General features: G+C 33.7%; 4 protein-coding genes across 4 annotated transcripts; 2 read left to right on the top strand and 2 right to left on the bottom strand.

The window, feature by feature from the left end:
- Positions 1-4523: 4523 nt before the first annotated feature.
- On the top strand, positions 4524-10835 carry LOC123204348 (disease resistance protein At4g27190-like). Its single transcript, XM_044620956.1, has 4 exons — positions 4524-4812; positions 4916-5305; positions 8670-9775; positions 9861-10835. The coding sequence occupies exons 1-4, from the start codon at positions 4683-4685 to the stop codon at positions 10833-10835; spliced, it is 2601 nt and encodes an 866-aa protein (XP_044476891.1). The 5' UTR covers positions 4524-4682.
- Positions 10836-10946: 111 nt separating this feature from the next.
- On the top strand, positions 10947-12962 carry LOC123204296. The gene is made up of 2 exons (XM_044620907.1): positions 10947-12296; positions 12915-12962. The coding sequence occupies exons 1-2, from the start codon at positions 10947-10949 to the stop codon at positions 12960-12962; spliced, it is 1398 nt and encodes a 465-aa protein (XP_044476842.1).
- A 1390-nt stretch (positions 12963-14352) lies between these two features.
- Positions 14353-18807, bottom strand: LOC123209114 (basic leucine zipper and W2 domain-containing protein 2-like). The gene is made up of 8 exons (XM_044626878.1): positions 18659-18807; positions 18114-18137; positions 17828-17936; positions 17665-17733; positions 16567-17060; positions 15582-15843; positions 15078-15286; positions 14353-14694 (listed from the first exon to the last, which is right to left on the bottom strand). The coding sequence occupies exons 1-8, from the start codon at positions 18661-18663 to the stop codon at positions 14628-14630; spliced, it is 1239 nt and encodes a 412-aa protein (XP_044482813.1). The 5' UTR covers positions 18664-18807; the 3' UTR covers positions 14353-14627.
- Positions 18808-21808: 3001 nt separating this feature from the next.
- LOC123207647 (leucine--tRNA ligase, cytoplasmic-like) lies at positions 21809-26864 on the bottom strand. The gene is given in 3 exon segments (XM_044625114.1): positions 21809-21846; positions 21849-25084; positions 26663-26864. Coding segments are annotated over 2 exon segments (3255 nt in total). The 5' UTR covers positions 25066-25084; positions 26663-26864.
- Positions 26865-27122: the final 258 nt, after the last annotated feature.

The raw sequence follows: 27122 nt of genomic DNA, 5'->3' as shown, positions 1-27122 counted from the left end.
TAATCAAATAATTTTGAGGGCAAAGGCAAAGAATAGAATTATCATTATTTAAAGATAAATCACATACATCTCTTCATTAATTTGTTTTATATATTCTAAACATTTTTCTTTTCCTACTTCATTTAGATATTCCTTCTTTTTATTTTTTCTTCTTTTTTTTTTCGTTTCATAACAAATAATTATTAATTTTGTAGAGTATTTTGAAATAAAAATAGAGCAATGTCTACTCATATAATGAAATATTAACATTTATATGCGTGTATATATCAATTGTTAGTGCCCATACAATAGCTTACCAAAAAATAAAGAAGATTTCAAACATATACATACATACATACATGCATACATATATATATATAGCCGTACTTATATCCATATGGATGGGTGAAAACAGAGTACATATTGATTTTCTATGCATGAAGATCCAGACATTAACAGCATTCATCAAATAAGCTTCAAACATTGTAGGTCAATTTTTATGTAACTTTGTTTTCTCTGATGCATTCTTCATTTTCAGTATAGATTTTGATTTCCTCTTCCTGAAGAAAAGAATATTTCTGCATAATTTTTTTATATATAATATATTTTTGCATTGATTTAAAGATGGAACCAGGCAGCCTTGAGATCAAAGGCAAAGGATAGAATCGCTGTTATTATATTCAACATCACTTCTCTTTGCTTTATATATCCTTCTTTTTTAGTTCTTTATTTTTGTGTTCTTATCATTTCAAACACAACTCTGTCCTTATACCCCAACAAAAAAAGGGAAATTTTAAAAAATGGCCAAAATGCCCTCCCATTAAGCAAAAATACCCAAAATCACTATTTTCAAGCCAAAATGCCCAAAATCACTGTTTCAAAAAAAAAATGCCTATGACTTTTTTTAATACCAAAACTACCCTTCCCCTCATATTTATATAACTCTCCCACTTACTATGGGGTTTTAATGTAATTTTAGATAAATATGAGGGTTTTTGGATATTTTACATTATAAAGGCATTTTGATATTTATTTATTTATTTCAAACTTTTTCTAAAATGTCAAAATTACATTTCCCTTCATTTATATAACTCCCCTCACTCATTATGGGGGTTAAAATAATTTTAGATAAATATGAGGGGTTTTTGGATATTTTACATTGTAAAGGCATTTTCATATTTATTTATTTATTTCAAACTTTTTCTAAAATGTCAAAATTACCCTTCCCCTCATCTATATAAACTCTCCTCACTCATTTTATTTACACACACTTCTCATATCACTCAAACACTCACTCTCACTTTCATTTTTTTTCAACATCAATTAGTAGGGATTCGTTCGGACGGAAGAAGTTCGTATTTCTATGTTCGACTCGAAAAAACACTATTCATCAAAAAAAGGTATTTATGTCTATCTTAGTCTAAAACTTAATTTCATTCGTTAAGTTTAGTTTTTATGTCATAATATGGAGGTTAAATGCAATGCTTCACAAGTATAGGGGGTTAAAGTAATTTAGGATAAATATGGGGGGTTTTTAGATATTTTACATTATAAAGGCATTTTGATATTTATTTATTTATTTATTTAATTACTTTTTCTAAAATGTCAAAATTACCCTTCCTCTTATCTATATAAACCCTCCTCACTCCTTTTATTTACACACACTTCTCATATCACTCAAACACTCACTCTCACTTTCATTTTTATTCAACATCAATTAGTAGGGATTCGTTCGAACGGAAGAAGTTCGTCTTTCTGTGTTCGACTCGAAAAAATACTATTCATCAAAAAAAGGTATTTATGTCAATCTTAGTCTAAAACTTAATTTCATTTGTTAAGTTTAGTTTTTATGCCATAATATGGGGGTTAAATGTAATGCTTCACAAGTATAGGGGGTTAAATGTAATTTAGGATAAATATGGGGTGTTTTTAGATATTTTACATTATAAAGGCATTTTGATATTTATTTATTTATTTATTTAATTACTTTTTCTAAAATGTCAAATGAAATGTTATTAAAATTAGGGCACATTTTCATATTAAACATGGTAGGCGCATTATAATTGAAATTATAGGTTTTTTCGAGTTTCACTCCTTTAGGATATATCAATTCATATTTTCCAGATTTTTACAGAATTTTTCGATTGTTGTCATACTAGGGTATTTCAACTTTTAGATTCTGAATTTCAGTTCCGTTTTTTCGAATTTCATCCCTTTAGGATATATCGATTCGTATTTTTAAGATTTCTGAAGAATTTTTCGATTGATGTTATTCTAGGGTATTTCAACTTTTAGAATTCAAATTTCAATTATGTTTTTTTGAATTTCACCGTTTTATGATATATCAACTTGTATTTTTCAGATTTTCGAAGAATTGTTCGATTATTACCATTCTAGGGTATTTCAACTTTTAGAATTTGAATTTCAGTTCTGTTTTTTTGAATTTTATCGTTTTAAGATATATCCACTAGTATTTTCCAGATTTCTGAAGAAATTTTTTATTATTGACATTTTAAAGCATTTCAAAGTATAGAATTTGAATATCTATTTCAAAATATAGATATTATAAAAACGTTTTAAATGGAACGTTACAAACATATAGATGCATTTTGAGGGGTAAAATAACATACGAAAGTGTTATATAAATTGTTATATAAATTGTCAAATAATTATAGGGGATAAATAAATTATTAGAAAAATATTAGGAGTTTTTCTTAATTATTAATAATTGTACGACTGTTTTTCATAGTTATTATTGATTTTTTTATTATAAATGAATAATTATCTTCAAAAACTGGTCATTGCAGGATTCATAATTAAAATGGATAGTTATGCATCAGTTCGTTATCAGGGAGAATGGATTCAAGGTCGCAACAACACAATGAAATATGTTGGAGGAGCCAAACAATTGATTAAAATCCCTTATGGAACAACATTCGAGGGATTTATTGAGCTTTTGACGGAGTCTTGCAGTATTGATCCAATGAAAAACTACATTCAAGTATCAATGAAGCCAAGAAAAATTGAGCTCGACGGCCCCATCCAGATCCAAAATGACGAAGATGTCCAGGGTCTTCTTGATAGTTCCCAGTACTTTCAGGAATGTATTCCTGTATTTGTTACATGTACCCCAATTGAAGAGCAGGAGGATGAAGATGAAGATGAAGATGAAGATGAAGATGAAAACGAAAGTAGTTGGGTCAAAAAAGAATATGATTTGGAAAAGTTAATTGATTTCAGTAATGACCCGTTGTATATTGCAAACTCATGGGCTCATGGAGAAAAAGATATAGTTCCCTATTGGGGTGACTTTGATGGAAATGATATGCCCGACATTCCTTCAGAAGATGTAGAGCCTGAGTATATGGCATCAGTTACCGAGGGTATGGATAGTTTACAGCTTGAAGATCCTATTTCAGGTGGTGGAAATTATTCTGGGCCATTTTTTGACAATGTCCCCACTGATCCATTTAGGTGGCTTCCTGATTTTCCTCCACAGCCATCAGCATCATCAGGTAGTTCCAGATCGATCCGAGAGGAGCATGGTGTCAAGATAGGGGATATTTTTCATAATAAAGTCCAATTGAAAGACGCTGTGAAGCAATTCGCCTTACTGAAAGGATTTCAATTTGATGTCAAAAAGTCTAACAAGAAACGGTGGGAAATTAAGTGCACGGTCGAAAATTGTAAGTGGTATATACATGCAACCAAGTCCACTGTTGGTGATGTGTGGGGTATCAACTCTATGAATCCTACCCACACATGTTTAGTTGATCAAATCTTGCCACATCACAGACAAGCTGGCGCCCGAGCTTTAGGTCAATTAATGAGATCAAAGTTTGTGATGATTGATCGAATTTATCGGCCTAAAGAAATAATTGTAGACATCGCCGATCGATATAAAATTGATATTTCCTACTCACAGGCTTGGCGGGCAAGAAATTGGGCTATCAATTCATTGAGGGGTTCACCGGAGGAATCTTTTATGCTATTACCAGATTATTGTTACAATTTACAACGTACTAATCCGGGCACCGTTACTGCTATTGAAACAGATGATGAGCATCGATTTACAAATTTTTTCATGGCGTTAGGATGTTCCGTTCGTGCGTTTAGTCAATATCTTCGCCCCGTTATTTGCATTGACACTGCTTTCCTTAAAGGTCGATATCTGGAGCATTTATTTATTGTGGTGGCTCTTGATGGTAATAATCAAATATACCCTATTGGTTTCGGTGTCGGCAAAAAAGAAGATCACGACATGTGGTGTTGGTTTCTTATGAGAATTAAAGAATGCATCCCTGACCTCTCTGAGCTTGCAATAATCTCCGATCGACATTATGCTATCTACTCGGCAATGGCTGAAGTCTTTCCAGATGTCCACCATGGATGTTGTTGTCATCACCTTCTGTGTAACATGCGGGCAAAGTATAAACGGGACTCAAAGGTATATTGTAAACAAGTAATTAAATTTATAACAGTTTATCATTTTCAAACATTTTGCTTACAATAAGTTTTAATTTTTTTCCCTCTTACAAGTTGCGGGTGCATATTAGAAAGCCGCTAAATCATACACAGAGTCTGAATTTGGTTCGATGATGCAATCCATTGACTCAATGAACCCCCAAGCTGGAGCTTATCTACTGGATGTCGGCTTTCACCGTTGGAGTAGAGCGTATTTTCCAGGACATTGATACAACATTATGACCACAAATATTGCTGAGTCATTTAATGCCCTTGTCAGACATGCACGGGGCCTACCTATAACCATGCTCTTGGAGTTTATTCGTGGTACAATGCAACGATGGTTTTACGAGAGGAGAACCCATGCAAGTAAGTATCAAATCGATATTAATTAAAAGTTATCTCATATACTTTTTTCCACTTTGTTAATCATATTACCAAATGTGTTCTTAATATTTTTTCTGAATTACAGGTGAATGTCATAACTTCCTCACCCCTTGGGCGGAAGATAAGATCAGTAATCGTCTTTCAAAGTCTGCGAGTCTGGATGTTCGACCGATTACACCTACTCGGTATCAGGTTGTTGGATTTGGTGGATTCATGGGTATTGTGGACCTTGGTGACATGTCTTGCACGTGTAGAAAGTTTCAACTTTCACGTATTCTGTGCAAGCATGTCATTGCCGTTGCACGACATATGAGACTGACGAATGTGCACGCATGGGTTCATCCATTCTTTCGCACCGATATTTACCATGTAATATATCAGAAACCGATCAATCCTCTTGGAAATCAATGTGATTGGTTACACTCACTGGAAGACAGAGTTATATTGCCCCCCGTCCTCAATAGTCGTTGTCCAGGTCGTTCATCTAATAGAAATCGACGTCCATCGCAAGGAGAAATTGTTACATCGAGGATTTGCAGTCGTTATCATGAACCGGGGCATACACGAACCCAATGTAAATCCCCAGCACCGGTCCCGAGCTCCGCCCCCCAGCGTTCACATACAAAAGGCAAAGGAACGAGATCTTGACATGCTTATACTCAATTTTGTTTGTTATATGATTCTTCATTGTTGTACTTCAGTTTTATGTAACCGATGTATTTTTATTATTGTTTCAAACGTGTAATTGTATTGTCATTTGATGTAATAAATTTAGTGTTTCGTATGAGTTATTTCAGTATTACGTTATTTTCTCTAATTGTTTCAAGTGTGTAAATGTTTGAGTAATCATACGTTTTTATTGTTTTTTCATTACAAGATTATTTAAAAAATGAAATCAAATACAATACACATCCATATATAACCACAAATAAAGTATATCATACACATATACACATAATGAATATATACATCTAAACATAGGAATAACGATAAATATAAATCCGTGAGCTACTCGATACAGTGAAAATACAACTGCGTCACTAATCGTCGACGCATAGAGGTAGACGACTCTCGGGGAAATATCCTGAGACAATGTAAAAAATTCGTTAGACATGAGTAAAAACAAATATGTAAACAAATGTATACGTGGAAAAAACATAAAAAGATGAAAAATACCAAATAATAAAAAAGGAAATGACAAAACTTAAAAAACAAGATTTAACTGCCTGATAACGGAATTAAAATTTGAATTCTAAAAGTTGAAAAACCCTAGAATGGGAACAATCGAAAAATCCTTCTTAAATCTGAAAAATACGAGTCCATATCTCGTAAAACGGTGAAATTCGAAAAAACAGAATTGAAATTCAAATTCTAAAAATTGAAATACCCTAGAATGGCAACAATCGAAAAATCCTTCGAAAATTTGAAAAATAAGAGTCCATATCTCGTAAAACGATGAAATCCGAAAAAACGAAATTGAAATTCGAATTCTAAAAGTTGAAATACCCTAGAATGGGAACAATCAAAAAATCCTTCAGAAATCTGAAAAATACGAGTCCATATCTCGTAAAACGGTAAAATTCGAAAAAACAGAATTGAAATTCGAATTCTAAAAGTTGAAATACCCTAGAATGGCAACAATTGAAAAATCCTTCGGAAATCTGAAAAATAAGAGTCCATATCTCGTAAAACGATAAAATTTGAAAAAATGGAATTGAAATTCGAATTCTAAAAGTTAAAATACCCTAGAATGGGAACAATCGAAAAATCCTTCAGAAATTTGAAAAATAAGAGTCTATATCTCGTAAAACGATAAAATCCGAAAAAACGGAATTGAAATTCGAATTCTAAAAGTTGAAATACCCTAGAATGGGAACAATCAAAAAATCCTTCAGAAATCTGAAAAATACGAGTCCATATCTCGTAAAACGGTGAAATTCAAAAAAACAGAATTGAAATTCAAATTCGAATTCTAAAAATTGAAATACCCTAGAATGGCAACAATTGAAAAATCCTTCGAAAATCTGAAAAATAAGAGTCCATATCTCGTAAAACGATGAAATTCGAGAAAACGGAATTGAAATTCGAATTCTAAAAGTTGAAATACCCTAGAATGGGAACAATCGAAAAATCCTTCGAAAATCTGAAAAATACGAGTCTATATCTCGTAAAACGGTGAAATTCGAAAAAATTGAATTGAAATTCGAATTCTAAAAGTTGAAATACCCTAGAATGGGAACAATCGAAAAATCCTTCGGAAATCTGAAAAATACGAGTCCATATCTCGTAAAACGATGAATAAATCCGAAAAAGGAATTGAAATTCGAATTCTAAAATTGAAATACCCTAGAATGGGAACAATCGAAAAAAAATCCTTCAGAAAAATACGAGTCCATATCTCGAAAACGGTGAAATGGAAATTAAAGGATTGGAATTAATTTATTCTTAAATTTGAAAAATAATTAAAGAAAAAACGGATATAAAATTCGAAAATTATAATCAATTAAAATAGATAAAAAAGTATAATTTTTAAAAATATTTTAAACTCATTCTAAACTGGTCCACTGTGTTCTAAGAATTTCATAGGCTTTTCAATATTTTAAATATTTATTTAAAGCTACTTTAAAAATAAAAACAGAATTTGGCTGCACGTGGGATGCATGATTTTGACGTGGGAAAACTGTTTCCACTCGGACTGCCGATCTCTTCGGCAGTCATTTTTGGCCAAATTTTTGGTCGTTTCAGCCTCCGATTTTCACAATAATTCGTTGTATACGTTGTATAATTTATACAACAAATTAATTAAAAAAAACAATTTAGATTGTTCATTTAAGAACCCTAAAATTATAAAAATTTCAAACAAAAATCTCAATCAAATATCAAATAATATGAAAATAATTGATCCAAACAAAATTAGGGAGATACTAACCTTCTTTGCCATTTGCAATGCCGGAATCACGAAAATCGACGGAAATCTGGTCGGCCGTGGGATGAACGTGGTGACGGGAAAAGTTTTGAAATTTGAAAGAAATGCACAGTAAATTTGCAAATATTAACGTGGGAAATAAGAAATTTGGCTGTATTTATGTATAGGGCCATTTTCGTAATTTCGCCAAACTCACGTTGACGTGACACAATTTCAAAAAAACCCCACGTGGGCTAATGTGTCTCCCACGACTCCCCACTAGTTTTAAAAAGCTAATTTACCCCCATAAATTTGGCTGAACGTGGGATGCATGATTTTGACGTGGGAAACACTATTCCCACGTCGGACTGCCGATCTCTTCGGTAGTCATTTTCGGCCAAATTTGGTCGTTTCAGCCTCCGATTTTCACATAAATCGAATCTACACGTTGTATAACACAAAACCCCTCAATTAATTCAACAAAAACAACCAAGAATCAAAACAATTTAAGCATTGTTCAAACCGTAAACCCTAAAATTTCAAACCGAAAAATTTCAATCAAATCTCAATAATATGAGCAATAACTTGATCCAAACAAGATTACGGGAGATGTGATAACATTATTTTCCATTTTCGGTTGCCGGAAAGCAAGAAAATCGGCGGAAATGACGTTCGCCGTGGGATTGCCGTGGGATGTGGAAAAAATTCGAATTTTCTTTGAATTGTACAGTGAAAATTTGCTGTGTTTATATATGGGGGCAGTTTCGTCATTTCACAAAACCTGGGCATTTTTGCTTAAACCTGAATTTTTTGGGTAATTTCGCTTAGACCCCTTTAATTTTGCCTTGTTTTTAAAATTTCCCAAAAAAAAACAACAAAGCCATGGAAATTGTCAATGCTATTGGCAGGGAGATAGCTAACTGGGTGTTTGCAGCTGCCAGCGATCAACTCAGTTACTTGTTTCACTACAATGACAACATTCAAAAATTGAAAAAGCAAGTTGAGAAGCTGAGGGATAGCAGAGACATGGTGCAAAAGAAAATCGAGTCTGCTGAAAGAAATGGAGAAATCATCTTCACTATTGTTCGAGACTGGTTAGCTGAAGTTGATGATGTTTCTGCAAAAGCTGAAGAGTTTTTGGAACGTGAAAACAAGGCCAACAAGAGGTGCCTCAAAGGGTGGTGCATTAATCTCAGCCAACGTTCTCGATTTAGTCAGGAGGCAAAAAAGCATACTCAAGCAATTTCTGATCAACTTCAAGAACGGGGAAACTTTAAGAGTGTGTCTTGTCCTGCTCCTCCATCTAGAATTATATCTTCATCTGAGGTATTTAATTCTGGCCCATTCAAATCTAGAAATTCAATTAAGAAAGAAGTTCTGAAGGCTTTAATAAATGCTAACAATGTCAACAAAATTGGAATATGTGGGATGGCGGGCATCGGTAAAACCACACTAGTTGAAGAAATCAGCCAATATGTTATAGAAGCCAAGCTATATGATGTTGCAGTGAGGGCAATTGTCTCTCAAACCCCCAGTATTATGAAGATTCAAGGCGAAATTGCTGACATATTAGGCTTTACATCTCTTCCTACTCATTCTGAATTGGCAAGAGCAAGTTCATTATGGGAGAGAATCAAGAAAGAGAAGCAAATTCTCATAATATTAGACGATGTTTGGGAAATAATTAAATTGGATAAGATCGGTATTCCTTTTGGGAATGACCACAGAGGTTGTAAAATTTTAATCACTTCTCGACGCAGAGATGTATGTAATGGAATGGAATGCCAAAAGATATATACGGTTGAAACTTTATCTAAACGAGAATCTTGGGAACTTTTTAGCAAGAATGCGGGCTCAATTGTTAAAAATTTTGATATTAACCCAATTGCAAGAGAGGTAACTACTCAATTTGGGGGATTGCCACTTGCAATTGTGACAATAGCAATAGCTTTAAAAGGTCAAGACAAGCATGTGTGGAGCAATGTAGCACGACAACTTAAAATGTCTACCTCTTCGAGCATCCCAGAAATGGAGAGAAATGTTTTTTTCATCTTTGGAACTAAGCTTTAATTACCTAGAGAATGAGACAAAATTACTTTTTTTGTTTTGTAGCTTATTTCCAAAGGACTACAAAATTCCTATTGAAGATTTGGTCAGATATTGGACAGGCTTGAAGTGGTTTGGAGATACTAATGAGGCAATTGAGGATGTTAGAAACAAGGTTCATGCTATTGTAAGTACCTTAACCTCTTCTTTTCTCTTGATTAAAGAAGGTAAAAAGTATGTAAAAATGCATGATGTTATTTGTGGTTTTGCAATAGCTAGAGCTCCTATATACAACCATAAATTCATGGTAAATGCTGCATTGGGACATAGAGATACATTTAAAGATTTCACATGTATCTCATTGATGTCAAATTATGTTAGAGAGCTACCTTATGGGTTGGAATACCCAAAATTGGAGGCTTTATTGCTACAGAAAAATAAAAGTTTTGTTGTCCCTAGTAGACTCTTTGAGAAAATGGCAAATCTCAAAGTTTTAAACTTGGGACGAACATACCTCGAGCCATTACCTTATTCACTTTCATCTCTCTCAAATCTTAGAACATTAGATGTTAGTACTTCCAAGTTGGTTGATCTATCTGTAATTGGAAGGCTAAGTAATCTTGAGATTCTTTCCCTTTCTAATTCTAAATTTGTTGAGGAGATCCCTTTATCCTTTAATCAATTAACTAATCTCAAGTTGTTAGATTTGAATAATATGAATTTAAAACTCATACCTCATCGTGTTATATCCTCTCTTCAAAAGTTAGAGGAGTTGTACATTAATCATTTTGTTAATTGGCAATCTAAAAGTGGTAGTGATGCCAATCTTGTAGAGTTAGCAGAATCTAAAAGTGATAGTAATGTCAATCTTGTTGTGTTAGCAGAATCTAGAAGTGGTCGTAATGTCGATCTTATTGAGTTAGCAGAATCTAAAGGTGGTAGTAATGTCAATCTTGTTGAGTTAGCAGAATCTAAAAGTGGTAGTAATATCGATCTTGTGGAGTTAGCCAAATCTAAAAGTGGTAGTAACATCAATCTTGTTGAGTTAGCATAATCTAAAAGTGGTAATGTCAATCTTGTTGAGTTAGTAGAATCTAAAAGTGATAGTAATGTCAATCATGTTGAATTAACAAAATCCAAAAGTGGTAGTAATGGCAATCTTGTCATGGTAGCAAAATCTGAAAGTGGTAGTAATGTCGATCTTGATGAGTTAGCAGCCTTGTCCCAATTGACTAGCTTACATATTTTTGTTCCAAATAACCTTGATTTACCACCAAATTTCTTGTCGTCCCAAAAACTAACCAACTTTATCTTAATAAAAGATGTTAATCCATTTACCCAGTATAAATCTTCTTTTGAAAAATATTTGAGCGAAGAGTTGTACTCATCAAGCAATATGGAGATCTCATTGACTAACATTGCAATGATATATGACAAGTTTAGAGATTTGGTCAAAAGAATTGAGAGACTAACTTTAAAATATATTGTTGATTTAGAGAGTATCAGTCAAGACCTAACTGAAGAAGGGTTAAATGAATTGAAGTATCTCAATTTCAAAAGATGTGATGAGATAAGCTATCTCTTCAATGCAAGGGAATTGACACGAAACTCCACTTTCCACAATTTAGAGGAATTGCATCTCATTGAGAATTACTACCTTATTGCACTATGTAATGGAAAGCCTTCTGCTAAGTCTTTTTGTAAACTAAAAGCTTTAGAAGTGAAAGGGTGTGAGCGCTTGTTAAATATTGCACCAAGTCATTTGTTACAAAGGTTTCGAAATCTTCAAACTCTTAGAGTAGAACAGTGTAGATCATTGGTGTATATATTTGATTGTGAAAAAATTAAGATTGAAAAGGGAGAGACCAAGTTACTCTCGTCGTTAGAGTATTTGGATTTGGTATATTTGAAAGAGATGTCACATATATGGAAGGGTGACCATCAATCCATAAGCCTCCATAACTTGAAGAGAGTATATTTGGAGGCATGCTCTAAGTTAATAAAACTATTTTCAGCAACTATACTCCAAAGCCTTATTTGTTTGGAAGAAGTAAGAATAAGAGATTGCTATAATTTAAAGGAGATCTTTGAGAAGAAAGAAGCAGAGGATGTAGAGTTAGATCACACTATAACCTCCCTATGTTTGGGAAACCTGACTTCTTTAGAAGTAAGTTTTTGTTATAATTTAGAAATCCTCTTCACACCCTCAATTGCCAAACTCTTGGTGGAGCTTAGAGAACTTAAAGTAATGTATTGCCATGGAATACGAGAAATAATCACAAATGAGAAAGGAGAAAAAGAAACGTCATTAGAGAGCATTACATTTCCTAGTTTGGAAGACTTGGAACTCAGTGATCTAAACAAACTCACTTGTTTTAGCTCTGGGTCATATACTATTGAATTCCCAAAATTGAAATTCTTAAATATCTCTCGATGTGGAAACATGAAGACCTTCTGTTCTGGAAAGCTAGTGATACCCAAGGTTAAAAAAGTGTGTCTTGAAGGTACTACACAGGTATGTACTCAAAGAGCTACAGCTAATTAATTTTTTCAACTTTCACATTATTTTCAATTTAACATTAAAATATGCCATTTGATTAATTATTTTCAATTCACATTATTTGTACATTTTGATTTGCATTACTTTTTTCTTGTTACATTAATTGTTCATTCCCATTTATTCAACATTTATAAAGAAACAGGGGTGTTGGTGGCAGGGGGTGGCTCCCCTGGCTTCAGCCCAGGTGAAAACCCCAAGAAAATTATTAATTTATAATTATAATTAAATTCTTAGTTACACACAATTTAAGTTTTTTTTTTTTTTTTCAGTTTTTAAATCTCTTAATGCTATCAATTGGTTTTGTTTTATTTTCTTAATAAAATTATTATTATAAATAATAAATCTCATTATATTGAGACAAAAATAATTCCATAAATGTTATGTAATTTTTATGTAAATTAAAATTTTTAAAATAAGTTTAAATTTAAGATTAAAGTTGATTGAACAGATGTACATATGATTGAATCATATGATCATTTATTGATCTCTAATTAAAAATCAATCACAGCACATACACACATGTGTTTGTACATGAAGTATTTCGTTATTATAATAAGCTTATTGCTTTTGTAGGAAATGGGACTGCAAGAGAAGCTATGCCAAGTCGTGAAAGTGGTATGAATAATGTTTATCATCATATTCTTTAATCACACAATTGGCAATTATTCATATATATCATTGTTATATATTTATCTTTTACTTGTTTATTGATAATTCGACTCTGTTAAATCTATTCAGATGATGATGAAGAAGAAGAAGAAGAAGAAGAAGAAGAAAAAGAAGAAGAAGAGGAAGAAGAAGGAGGAGGAGGAGAGGAAGATGAAGAAGGAGAAGAATTCTACTCATAGGATGTCGATACGTCTTTTAAATTATATGATATTGTATATACATTAATTACCAACATCAATGGTGTGTACAATATATATTTTTTTATATGTATTATGTGTAATTCATGCATAATTTTTTTTTTTATTGGTATTGTATTTAGTCTTATTGAAGAGGTAAGGCTCATTACGTCCCCCTCTATAGGTGTCATTTTTTCTTTCAATTAATAAATTTCCCTCGTACCGTCAAGGTTTGCTTAAAAAAAAAATATTTATAAGTATTCTTTTTGTAAGTAATACACTAATACTTTATATAAGTTCTTATATGATATAACTGAAATTCATTTATTTTAAATTGAGTACATGAGTAGGGTTAAATTTGATTTGGATCAAACCCAAACAAGACCTAATTCACAATCAACATATTAAGATTCAAATTTAGTTTGAAAATAATTTAACTTCATATTTGCCTGAGTTGTCTCAAACCTGACTTACTTTGAAAAGATTTCCCTTTTCCATACTCTTTTCACAAGTCAAGTCATTCAAAATTGGGCACAAGTTTAAGAGGCTCCTAATAAACTCATCTACCTCAACTTGTGAAAGGGTAGATGATGCCGAAAACACCCCAAAACCATTAAGCATTCCCCCTTATACCTGGTTTGTGTTCCATTACTCATAAAAATTGCCCCAAAACCGTCGAGTATTCTCCCTCACACCTGGTCTTTTCCCTCACTAAGGGTTGTATACCATATAACCTACAAAAATTGCCATAACTAAGCTTTTTTGGAAAAACGTAGATTTTGACTGTTTTTGAAATAGGTTTCAAAGATTCTCAATGAAGACATCTATATTAAACCATGAGAGGATAGATGTTGGGAAAAACGCCTCAAAACCATCATGTGTTTTCCCTCCCTCCCTCCCTCCCTGTGTTGGGGTTCGTATAAATATGGCTAAATCGGCAGAAGTCAGCATAAAGAGAAAAGAAAAAAAAGTAAAGGTCAAGCTCACGGCCCATGCCTCGTAATACACCAAACCCTGAATTGAATTGGCTAATTTCACAGTGACGCCAAAGTTCTGGGAAACATAATCCTATCTTAGAATTGACTTATCTATATGAATGAACATAAAAAATAATTAAAAAAAATTAATCCTATCAAGCACAATCACAAAAAGAGAGAGAAGGAATATAAAGGGAAGTACAAAGGGACATTGATTATTGTAAGTAGCAGTTGTAGTAAAATGATCTAGAATGGTTTGATCATATGGGGTTTTTAACAGGCACCACACAGCAAATGTCAAAGGAACTGGAAGAGTTTTTTTTTTTTTTTTTTAAATGACAGTTGACATTGTCATATAGCCTTTTGCATACTAATAATTATGATAGAAAACAGAAGAACAAGGATTTGATTTGAGTGTTGTCATTGTCATCATCATTGTTGTTATCATCATCAGCTCACAAACTTCACTCCTCTTCTTCTGCTTCCTCCAGCCACTTCACAAATGGCTCCAGAGCCTTAACAAAGGTTTGCCTGCAACAAGATTTTACAAAACAGATTGTCCTTTTAAGTTGCAACGTTCCATGAAGAAGCATCACCAAATTGAAGAAGAAAATAATATAGGCAAGAAAATAGTATAGTCAAATAGCATAAGAATAGAACTAATAAAGTAAAGCTCTTGTCAAGCCACTGGTCATTTTCTTGTGTTACACAGGTATCTTTATTATTTTGGTTTTTTGTTGTTTCAATGTAAAAACGCTTCTAGTAGAGGGATTTTCATATAAATTCAGGATAAAAGTAGAGTTTTTAGAAGAACATACAGAAGACTTGGATAATTCATAAACCAAAGAGATTACCTCCACAATAAAGAGAAATTTTAATGTCATGACAGCAGACCAAGAAATAGAGTTGCATACCTGCCCTTGGGGTTTGTCCCTTTGCGGAACCAGTGAAGAATCGTGTTTTCGGCAAGCACTTCCTGATCATAGAGAGACCTAATGATCTCCAGGAAGAGCTTCATCAACTTAGCATCCTCATAGCATTGCATCTGAACTTTGTACATGAGTTCTAGCTCAAGTTTTCTGTTGGTGCAGAAGGCTTTTAACAGTTCTGCCCATGTTTTCACCTGAGCCATTAAATTAAATGGTGTTATCAATAGACAAAATTGTTTTTAAATGAGATGGCCAACTATTTATTCATAGTTATATCAAAGTCACCCAAAAACCGCTGCTACTTCCAAACAATAATTTGTATGGGATGTTTACATAAACATAACAAGATGATAAAAATCTAAAACACCGTTAATGCATGTACCTGACCGCATACTGAAAAAAAATATGCTTGGGAAGGAAAAATATCCAGCCTGAAAAGAAAGTAATCAAGCCACTTAAACAATTAAATTGTATAGATATAAAGCCCACCTGGCGCAGAGCTGAATTAGCATTCTGCTGCTGGTTCTTCCCAGACCATTGAACTGCGTCCATCAAGACATCCCACAGTATGCGCACAACCTCAATGTCAGGTAATTTAGCATCTTTGATGCGTTGCTTCACAGTTTCAATAACTTCAGATATTTCAGTCTCCTCTGCTATTTGGGTTGTTAACGCAGATTTCATTTCCTTCAGTTTCACTTCAAATATCTTCTTCTCATTGTACTCAACCAAGGATGTCAGTCCTTCCTTGCTGGAAAAAAGGCAATAATTAGCCATAAATAAGTTTGAAACTATTGTCAAAGAAATACCAAATGTCCGCTGGGATAACAAATGCTTCGCTTCACTTGAAAATCTATTAATGACAGAAATTCTCAAAAGTAGAATATTACAATTTCTCATGCTGTAAAACTTTACATTGTTAAGTTTAGGGCATAATAATCATTAAATAAACTGCAAAACCTCAACTATGTGTTGCATGTTTTGACAAGCTCAAGCAGTTGCAACACTAATTTTATAAAGAGAGAAATAGATATCATGCAAAACCTCCTATTTTCTATATTTTGCTTGTATTGTTCTGAAAAAGGACACCCAGGTCATTTTCAGTAACAGAAAAGGAACCATCACAACAAATTTAATAGACCTGTGTTTTCTCTATAATAAATAAAACATTTGAGAGCAATTCAGTGCCCCAAGTTCCTGACCACATAAAAGGAACAATAATAACAAATTTAATAGATTTGTAAAAACTCTTTCCTCAAAAGGCTTCAAAATTAGGAAATCAAAATCATTTTTATATACATAATAAAAAATGACATTGTTTTGGAAATCTAACATTTCATGCATGTTTCAATTCATGCCACCTAGATTCAACAGAATTGAGCTAAACTGCTCTAAAACTTGTAGATGTGCAATCAAGAAAGGTAAAGGATATATCACAAGATAACCAGCAACAAACTAAAATTAGAAAACTCACGTGAAATGCTCAGAGAAACCTTCAGGAGACCGCTTCCCAGATGGGAAGAATTCCAGAAGACTGTCCTCCATCTTACCACGTTTCAGAATTGCAATTAAATCATCAAGGCTATTATCAACCAGATACTCCTTAAAGAAGTCTGTTACGAATGTAAGAACTAGCCCTTTTCCAACAAGATTATCCTTAAGGAGTGGCTGGAAAACAGTCTCTGGAGGAAGCCCTGAGAGCTTCTGAGAGAATGCAAGTGCTGTGAAAATAGCCAGCTTCTTCCTTTCATTTTCCTCGAAAAGCTCCAAGGACTGCAGGAATCTTCTCGTAACATTTTCAAGATTCTTTATGAGAAAAGGCCTTCGCCGCAGGATCTTTTGTATGTAGATTACAGATGGTAAAATGGCTTCACGTTTAGGCTCACAGTCTATTATAGAGTAGGGGTGGCGCTCACCCTCATCAGGTTTTGTTGTTCCAGGTTGTGTACGGCCTCCTGTGAAAACAACCTGCATTTATATAGCAAAATAGCTTGTCAAACAAAGTTAGAATATGCAAGTGATTCAATTAGATCTTAAATGAATAAATGCTCTGTTAAAGCAGACCAGTGAAAAAAAAAGTAATTATATGTGATCTATCCAGCCAAGAACACTGAAATTCAATTATAGAACACAGACGAAGCCAGAAAATATATCATCAAATTAAGGTCCCTTCACAAGGACGAGTAACCACCTGTACAAACAGGAAAATGGTGTAAATATCTTCGAGCTTTAGTATAACATCTGATTCTGAAACACCATACTTGCAAATTGTTTCTCAGAGGAGACCTAGTTAATGGGTTTCCTGAGCTATAACAAGACTGGCACTAACTGAACATAGAAACAACAGAAACTTAATTCTGTGTCTTATATAAATCAACCACTACCAAAAAGCAAGACTCATGAACTATCAACTTTGCACAGAGGAAAACAAGTTTTCAAGATTCTAGTCTAACAGCGTCAAAGTCTCCACCCTTTTCAATCCCTGTTAAAACTACCAAGTAACAATAACCTTTGCTTTCTAACTGAAAGAAAAACAAACATTTGATAATTCTATGAACATCAAGGAACTTGCCTCAAAAAAGGTGTCACCGTATCGTGAGAAGTTAAGGTCAGACAATTCAAGGCTCTTGGCAACAAGGTCCTGCACATACAAAACAATCAATAAGCACCACATCCATACTCCACAGCACAAAAATAATGTTATAGAAGAAAGTAAATTCATCTGTAAACTTTACCAGATCACCACCAGCACTATCCAGATATATCTGGACCACTGCATCTGAAAATGCTGCAGGGTCCAGAGGAGCTGCAATGTTCCGTTTGCGGGTCTTAATCCGCGTTCCACTATACAAAAATGAAAACTATAACAAAAAATTTGGGACAAATGTGCTAAAAACTCACAGTACCACCCAATCGATAACTAGATTTTTCATAAATTTCCACCTAATATCGATAAAATACTCAACAAATATAAAGAACCCATTTGAAATGACAGATAAATGAAAAAATAACAAAACTTACCCAAGAGTGGGTTTCTCCTTCGAGCTGAAAAGTATCCAGATGAAAATTTTAATTAGCGAATAATCCAAAACAAAATTAACCCAATTAATATAAATCAACAAATAATACAGAATTATATGACACAATCAGATCAAATTACATCATATTGAATTATTACAAAAAAAAAATCTAAACTTACACGACCCAAAGAACATCAAACTATACTAACACCCCAAATCAATTATCCATACAATAAAAACTTTGATTAAAAAGCCAAAATGATTAAAATCAGCACCAAAAGTCGATCTTTTCAAGCAATGAACTCACAGATCTACAACTAAGATTTCAAACTACCAATAACTTATGTATGAAAAAATCAAAACCTGCAACATAACCCCAAAACAAATTTAAAAAGGTAAAAATTCCTTCAAAAATAAAACTGGGTAGTCCAAAGAAAGACCCAAAGGATCGATCACTTATGATTTGAAAAATATCTGATGAAAACGGCACCGTTTCGCAGAAAAAGAAAAACCCAGGAAGGGAATACGAAAGGGGAGATGGGTTACCTCATAAACCAAGACGAGGAAGGATCAAGAGAGGGGAGAGAGATACTCGCTCTGCAAATTGACAGGTGAAAAGAGAAGAAGAAAAGGAGAAAAATGGGAGAGAGTGTTGGTATTCTGATGCGTTTCGGGACAATGATATTATTATACAATAATAATAATTAAAGTTCTGAGATTTTAATTTTGTTAATTTTAATTAAGTCCTTCGTGTTTTGTAAATTAGTTTTCATTCCCACACCACAAGTTTGAAAATATGAAATATTGCGATTGGTTTCCTTGTTTCTTTTGTTTATGCTCGGAAAATAATTTTTTTTTAATTTTTAAAATTTTTATATGTTCATCAAGGGTTCAAAAATAATATTCATACCAAAGAACTTAACAAAACAAAATATTTTTAAATGGATAAAAATTTGATATTTTTAAATATTTAAGTGTAAAATTTTAAATTGATAAGAGTATATTGATAATTTGATATTAATTTTAAATATTATGTGACAATTTTGTAATTTTACTAAATAAGGTAAAACAACCATTTCTAAGAAAAAAAATATAATTTATTATTGGGGTAGGTAACTGGTCAAATTTTAACTTTTTGAAACTTAAAAAGTGAAAAATTATATCATTAAACCTTGGGTGAGATATAGTGATATAGCCCTTTAAAAACTTAATCATATTTGGAAGCGGTGCATTTACCAAGTGATCCTACGCTCATTTTAACTATGTAAATAGATATATATTTACGTAAATAATTATATAATTAGATATTATTTTATTTTTAATTCAAAATTACTCAATTAGATGATGATATATATCAAATATATACCTATTTTTGTATTCAAAGTGAGTACATAAAGTTTTATTGCTACCAAACTTACAAAGAGTTTTTTTTTTTAATCAAAGAAGCAAATAGTTATGCAAGCAAAATATAATGATTAAACATGTTATTTAAAAGTAGATCATTTTTAATGTAAGTAGAAGTTCTTTCATTCAGAAGTAGCAGGAAAAGTGAATTTTGATAAGTTCAGTTGTTTCGATACCTCCACAACATGTTACTTCAATCTTCGATCACATTTCATCCTTATCTACTATCATTGTGGTATATTTCAATTATCTCTTGTTTCGATAAGATAATGTGATTAACAGATTTGTTTAGATGTTTAGATTCAATGCATTAGATATAAAAGTGTTTAATTATGTATTTATGGATTATTTTTTCCTCTTTCTTATAAATACATTATTATACAGAGACAAAAGAGGCGATGCATACTTCTTGTCGATGAAATTTTCACTATCAACAAATTTTTATTGTAGTCTTGTATTTTCATTATTGAAATTTATAAGTGTGGATACGAATTGAGTTAAGTCTACACACTCTTTGGTTTGAATTCAATTTGAGTTCATCGAATCAAAATTAAGAATAGCTTAAATTCAGTTTAATCTCTAAATCAAAGTTCAAAACTCGGTTAAAGTTTATAGTACGAATTTGTGGTTTGAGTTTATGAGTTATTGATAAAACAATATTGTTTTACCTAATAAACAGAATGGCAAACCAACATTGTTTAAGTCAAGTTCAAATAAAATCAAATCACTACTTAACTCACAAGCAAAACCAAGTCTCTCTAACTCAAGTTTAATTCAAATTCATAATCGAGCCAATTCTCTCAACTCAAACTCAACCCCAAATTAACTTAAATGATTTCAAATTTAATCAAACTGATCTTTAAAACTAAACCAATTCGATTCAAATTTACCCTTAAATCATTTACAAAAATAAATAGGAGGGTGTAAATTCATTTATACCCTAATATTCAAACAAACTCAATTTAGTTATGGCCTAAATATCATATTCGAATGAACACAAGTTGACACTCTCTCAAATAATTCTCAAAAACGCCAAACTCGGAACTGAATTCAACCTAAAACTTTAACCTAAGATAAAACCCCATAATTAATTAGAGATAATTTCAACCGGCGATCCAAACTACTTAAACTCAAATTCAAGTTCAAATTATACAAGCTGAATTTAAACCAATCTAATCATTCAAAGTTCAAGCCTTCTTAAATTGAATCAAAAGTAAAATTGTTTTCAAACCGAATTTAAATCTCTACTCATCAATCTCAAATTACTTTTTTATATTCATATAGATCTTAAGCCGGGTCGTTGTTCAGGCTTACCCATATCCAACTCAACCCTAAATTCGACGAACAATATGAGATTTATTCATGAAATGACCTGAAAAATAATTTATTATGAAGCTTCATGATATCCACAACAAAACATAGACATTACACTATATATCCCAAAAAAAAACAAGTTCTAACCAACAAATGACAAAGACAATATCTTTCATTAAAATTTGTTTTCCGGTAATATCGAAAACACAAATTCTGTTCTGTGATCACTGTGAGGTTGTCTGAAAGTAATAAGTACGGTAAAATCGGCAGCTCTCTGATCAGGCAAATTGATCTTCTTAGAAGCAAAGCACTTCGACTACCTGTTCAAGTAAAGGAAAAAGGGGAAAGCATAGCAATACTTAGCTCAAAGTGATACTTTAACGGGAAAATAATGTGTGAGAAGTGTATAACCGAAATTCAATCGCCAAGAAAGGCAATGAACTCAAAAACAGTTCTCAAATTATTGCATGTAAAGATTAATGGATCGAAACAAAAGTACAGGATTCAACACATCAAAAATTTTGAGAGGTAAATAGTCTGGCAAATTTGTTTTCACAAAATCAAATATACTCCACACAACAGGAGATATGTTGTCAAACTTTTACATGAATATAAAGGCACTATCAACACTGGAAAAGATTGCAGTTGGGGTGACCAAAATACCCAGCAGAAACCAAACCGTCCGGTACCTGACTTCCAGTTCTGGTACCTACCCAGAACTAGACTATCCCAGATAGGTTCCAGTTCTTATTTTTGTGAAACCGGTCAGTTCCGATTCATTTATTTCAACAAGATATCCCGATCTGCTCACCCTTAGAAAATGCCACAAAAATAGAGATGGAATCATCTTAATACATTTTACAATATAAAGATGCCATATTCCATGCCGCAAGACGTATAGAAAAAGAAAAAGAAGACACCTCGGTGACCAACCAACATATGCCCTCAAAAAACAGGTAACAAGAAGTTTATTTCACCTTACCTGGACAAGAAAATTGCAGTTGGATTTCCGGGGAAGGAGGATTCTGGCTCAGAAGTGAGGCGAGTGAACCAGCTTTGGCAAGAGCATCAGGGTTGGTTGCAGATAATATTTCCACCTCTTCAAGACCGAGCTGCCTCTTAATCAACTCCAAATTCTCCTGAAGGACATCAATCTCTCCAAATGGAAGCTTCAAATCCAAAGTATGAGGACCAATTGTGATAGCCTCATCCTTCTTAAATCTCAAGAAAGGCATACAAAGCTTTTGGGTCTGTTTAAAGTTTGTTGCCTGTCCAACCGAGCTCTTCTGCAAGGCCTCCATTATCTCACCGTCTGGTGCAAAGGTTCTAGTCTTGCTGTCAAATTTGCTTTTAAGTATATTCAGGCACTCTGCTTTCCATCCATCAAATTGTTCATTCACATATACCAAGCCTTTTAACTTGTCCTCAGTTAGGGTTGCAACTGGAGCCCCCTTCTTGTTGGCTTTCTTCGAACCCAGAATTTGCTTTTGAAGCAGCTTCCTCATCAAAACAATTGAGTCTTGCAAATACTTATTGGCACTCTTGAGAGTCAGATCGGGAGTACCAGCTGCAGGCCATCCTGCTTTCACTATGAACCCATCCTTCTTCAAGAGCTCCCTCCAAACATACTCTGCATAGTGTGGGCAGATTGGAGTGATAAGCCGAGTCTGCACATCCATAAATCGCCACACCAAATCACAGTTCATACCACCAGTACCACAAGAGAACCTGTATTCATCCCTTGCAGCTTGAAGATCATAAAAACCAGTTTTAAGAGCTTCCCGAAACATGTAGTTCGCATAACTCTGTTCTGTCATTTTGACAGCAATATTTATCTCATTCTCAAACACCCTATCAGCATAAGTTGATGGTGGTCCTGTTCTTAAAGACGATTCCGCAGCCAAAACCTCTTCCATCCATGAGATCTCCTTAGTCAAACGTAGAATTCCAGTGTTTGCAGTGTCAAAAACAAAATTTGCATCATCAACACCATCCCCAGCATCTGCCAGAGAAAATCGTGTTGCATCTGCCGAGAATTCCTCAATGGCCTGTTTCAATGTCCTAAAATTACCAGTGGACTTAGACATCTTCTCAGCATTGAGCATTATATGCCCGTTACACCTAAATCCACGGGGCCAGTGCTGCTTGGACATAATGGCAGTATGGTTGTAAATGCAGAATGTCAAATGATTTTGGATGAGATCCTTGCCAGAAACTCGAAGATCAAATGGGTACCAGTATTCAAACTCCTGCTTCATCTTGTAAAGTAGAGATGATGGGATATCAGACGATTTGGGATAGGGACCACCACAGAAGATAAATTCCCAGACTTCGTCAGTCATTTGTTCAGGTTCTATTGGACCAGTAGTTTTTCCATATATGTCCCCTTCATGCAACAGGTGAGCTACTGTGTAATAAGCCATGTAAATGGTAGAATCAGATAATGACTCAACAAGGAACTGGGGGTCCCAAGGGATGCGGGTTCCAAGGCCAAAAGATCGCGAGCAAGCCCATTGATTTAGCCAACTTAAAGTGTGCTCAAAGCCATGTCGTGTCTCATCAGAAAAGAGATTCATGTTGGATAGGCACTCCTCAGCCAATTTCTTCCATTCTTCTTCCCCATATGTGATGTACCATTGGTCTGTTAGAGCCACAACACATTCATCGCCTGACCTTGACATGACCCGCTTTTCAGGCTCACTGTACATAATTGCCTGCCCTGTTTCTATAAGCATACTCCTAAGCAATGGTTTAGCTTCCTGGACCTTCCTCCCAGCATATTCTCCTACAAGCATCGTGCCCTCTGTGAATCCTCTCAAGTATGTCAACCTCTTAGCTTCTGCAAGCTTATCTTTCTCATTCTGGCTTTTAATTTTCAGATCTAAGCAAACTTTTTCAGCAGACTTATCTCCAAATTCAGGAATGTTGATTATAGGTACAATTTCATAGGGTAAAACCCACTCATCCTTCACACCAAACTTTGCCCTGAGAGCCGGTTTTGCTTTCAAATCATGCAATGCCATATAATCATCAGGGGCATCACTAGGAACACTGGTCACAATCCCTGTACCCTTATCTGTTAGAATGGTCAACATGGGAAGTGCATATATGACATTATTAAATGAAAGAGGTGATTTTAAAGGAAGACCAATCAAATCAGAACCAGTCAACTCCAACAAGCAACTAGTCTTCTTAGGGATTTTAGAGAAATTCTGATAGGCAAGGTTAAGGGCTGCTCTCTCTGTGAGAATAAACACGTCAGTATCGTTGATTTCGTATGCCCCATACTTCCCATCTGGCAAAACCCATGCATTTGTTTGCCCATACATGGTTTCTGGTCTCAGTGTGCCAGCAACCAGAAACACTTTTCTATTTTTATCTGCTAGAGGTTTTAATTTAGAAGAGAAAGGTGGCAGGACCTCCATCTTGATAAGAGTATAATCCTGAGGCTGAACTCCTTCACCAGTTGCCCTATCATGATCGGCACATGGCTGGTCATCCAAAGGAGAGTATATTGTGTATCTCACATCTTTGATAATCTTACCCATGGCTTTTAATTTCCTCATCTGCCACTTTACAAAGGAATCAAAAAATGGGTTTATCTCTGTAGTGACAAATGAGCGCCTCCAGTCACAGCCCAAGCCAAAAGCTCTCAAGTCTTCCTTGGCCAAGGGAGGAAAAAACTTGAGCCATTTTTCTGGATTCTGAAATTCTGATATCTCACTGTCGGAAAGCCCAAAACTGCGCATAATCTCCCACTGGAACACCTGTCCACCAGATTTTGCTGCAGCCTTAGATTTCTTGCCCTTAAACTTAACTGGCGGTGCACCACTGGTATCCCCAGGGGCTGGCTGCTCTTCTTCCTCCTCCTCTTCTTTATTAAATACTGGTGGTTCACCAAACATCTTAATTTCCCGTGCAAGTTTATCAGCTGATGCCTTAATGGGCATACCAGTGCAGTGGAAACCAAATGGCAAGAGAACATTGGCCCCTCTCAATCTGTGATAAGCTGCTGCAAATTCAAGCTTGGAAAGCGAGAACGCATGTCCTAGATGCAAATACCCATTCATGTAAGGAAATGGAAAGTTTCCAAAGAACTTTTCACCTTGCTCAGGAGGCTTTCCACCAGCTTCAGCTTTAAAAACATCACTTTCCTCCCACCAAGTCCTAGCTTTCGCCTCAATCTCCAATAAACGGTCTCTCCTCGCAAAGCTTTTCCCACCGTCCATTGCCATATCGTGAAGCAGAGAATAACTGTATTCAAAACACATATGAACATCAACATCTTAAGTAAACCACATGATCCAACAATTACCCATATGCTAAGTTAATAATGGCATCTACCTACCAAGAAAATAAAACCCATAATTCATTTGATTTGCAACATTCTACAAAACAAGCAGTTAATTTACTGTATATTTATAAATAATTTCCAAAAACTAAAATACAACCTGAAAAGCTTGGTTACTTTGAGACCTATTTCCAAAACTAATAATCATTTAAAGGAAAAACACTAATCCTACTTAATAGAATAATATATAAGCAATGAAATAGACCCAATAATTCCTTTGATTCACAACATGTTTCAAAACAAGGCTGCTTCATGATTTAAAATTTTCAAAAAACAAGACACAATATGAAAACAAGCTCCCTTAATTCACAATTTCAAAATAATTTTCAAAATCCAAGATACAATACAAAACGGTTGGTTAGTTCAAAACTCATTTGAGAAGTTAAACAACCATTAAAACAAAACACTTCATCTCAAAAATCTTAACTGAATAGTCTTTTCAGGAAACATTTCAACCAAATCATTCTGCTAACCAAAAACAAAAAAATTATTTTATTCACAAATTATACAATACAAGCATTTCCCTTCATGATTTCAATATAATCTCAAAAAATAATATACAATCTTAAAAAACTCAGTTAATTCAAAAACTTACAAAGTTAAACAACCATTAAAAGCAAAAAAAAAGCACTTTACTCACAGTCGTTACTGAGAATTGTTTCCGAAAACATTTCAATCAAAGCATTTTCCTACTCCCCATTTATTAGATTCACACCATTCCACAAAGCAAGCTTTCCACATTCTAAATTATTTAAAAATAATTTTCAAAGAACAAAGATACAATCTAACTGAATAGTTAAATTCATAACCCGTTTTCAAAAGTTAAACAACCATTAAAAAGAACAAAAAATATCATCTTATAATCGTATCCGGAAGGACTAAAACTGATTCTAAAAACATTTCAACTTCAACCAAATCATTTTCTGTTATGAACACAAATGCATATTATAGTACTTGGATCTCATATCAGCAAGTATGAGTTTTTGGTGTGGGTTTTATATAGCATTAAGCTCTTCAATCTCAATAACTAGTCTTAGGGGCATGGTTCTCCAGGTTTGTATCATTTTCCTAACCCACAAGCATTACATTCAACAAAAAGAGCTCTTCCCTTCATGAATGAAACAGAACTTTCAAAACTAACTTACAATCATAAAAGCTTGTTACTTCAAAACCCATTTTCAAAGTCAATCAGCCATTAATATTTTTTCTAAAAATAGAAAAAAATTCATCTTAGAATCCTATTCAAAACTACTTATTAAACCCTTTGTACCAAAAGCAAAGAATTTTATCTAAATTCCAATCCCAATTATCCAACAAAAAACACATCTAGCTGAAGTAAATTTCTGATGCAGAAATTCAATTCAATTTAATCACTAGTACATCAAAATACATAAACATACAAACGAAAGAGAGGCATCACGAACTTAGGGAAAAAATAATTATTATTATTAATTAATTAATAATATGAATTAATGAAGAACCTGTGACGATTCAAAAGTGAAGAACTAAGAGCATTGCGGTGCAAAAAAGGCGCGTTTTGTCGGAGAAGATTTAAAGCCAGCTAGAGAGGTTTATCTTGCGGCTTTGAAACGCGAAGAAGGAGGCCGATTCTTAAAGTGTTTAGGGTTTATGCTTGATTCGATTTCTGCCGCTATAAAATAATCCCTGAATTTTTTATGCCTTCAGTGAGGTCCCTTTACAATAAAAAAACCTAGGGAATATTAGAGTTAGATTCGAACCGTGCTAATTTAAGTTCGAACAAGCTTAATTTAAACAAACTCAAGCTTGAGCTCGAGCCTTATAGTTAATAGAGTTGGATCTAAATCAAATCGACTTAGTTCGATTCGAATTTAAGTCAAATCTAAGTGAAAAGATATAGCTCGTTTTAAAATTGAGTCAAACTCAAATTAAGAGGTGTTTAACTTGGTTCAACTTAAGTTT

This window comes from Mangifera indica, chromosome 2, assembly GCF_011075055.1.
Source record: "Mangifera indica cultivar Alphonso chromosome 2, CATAS_Mindica_2.1, whole genome shotgun sequence".
Taxonomy (NCBI): Eukaryota; Viridiplantae; Streptophyta; class Magnoliopsida; order Sapindales; family Anacardiaceae; genus Mangifera; species Mangifera indica.
The sequence above is the reverse complement of the archived record's forward strand: the minus strand, read 5'-3'. Positions and strand labels throughout refer to the sequence as shown.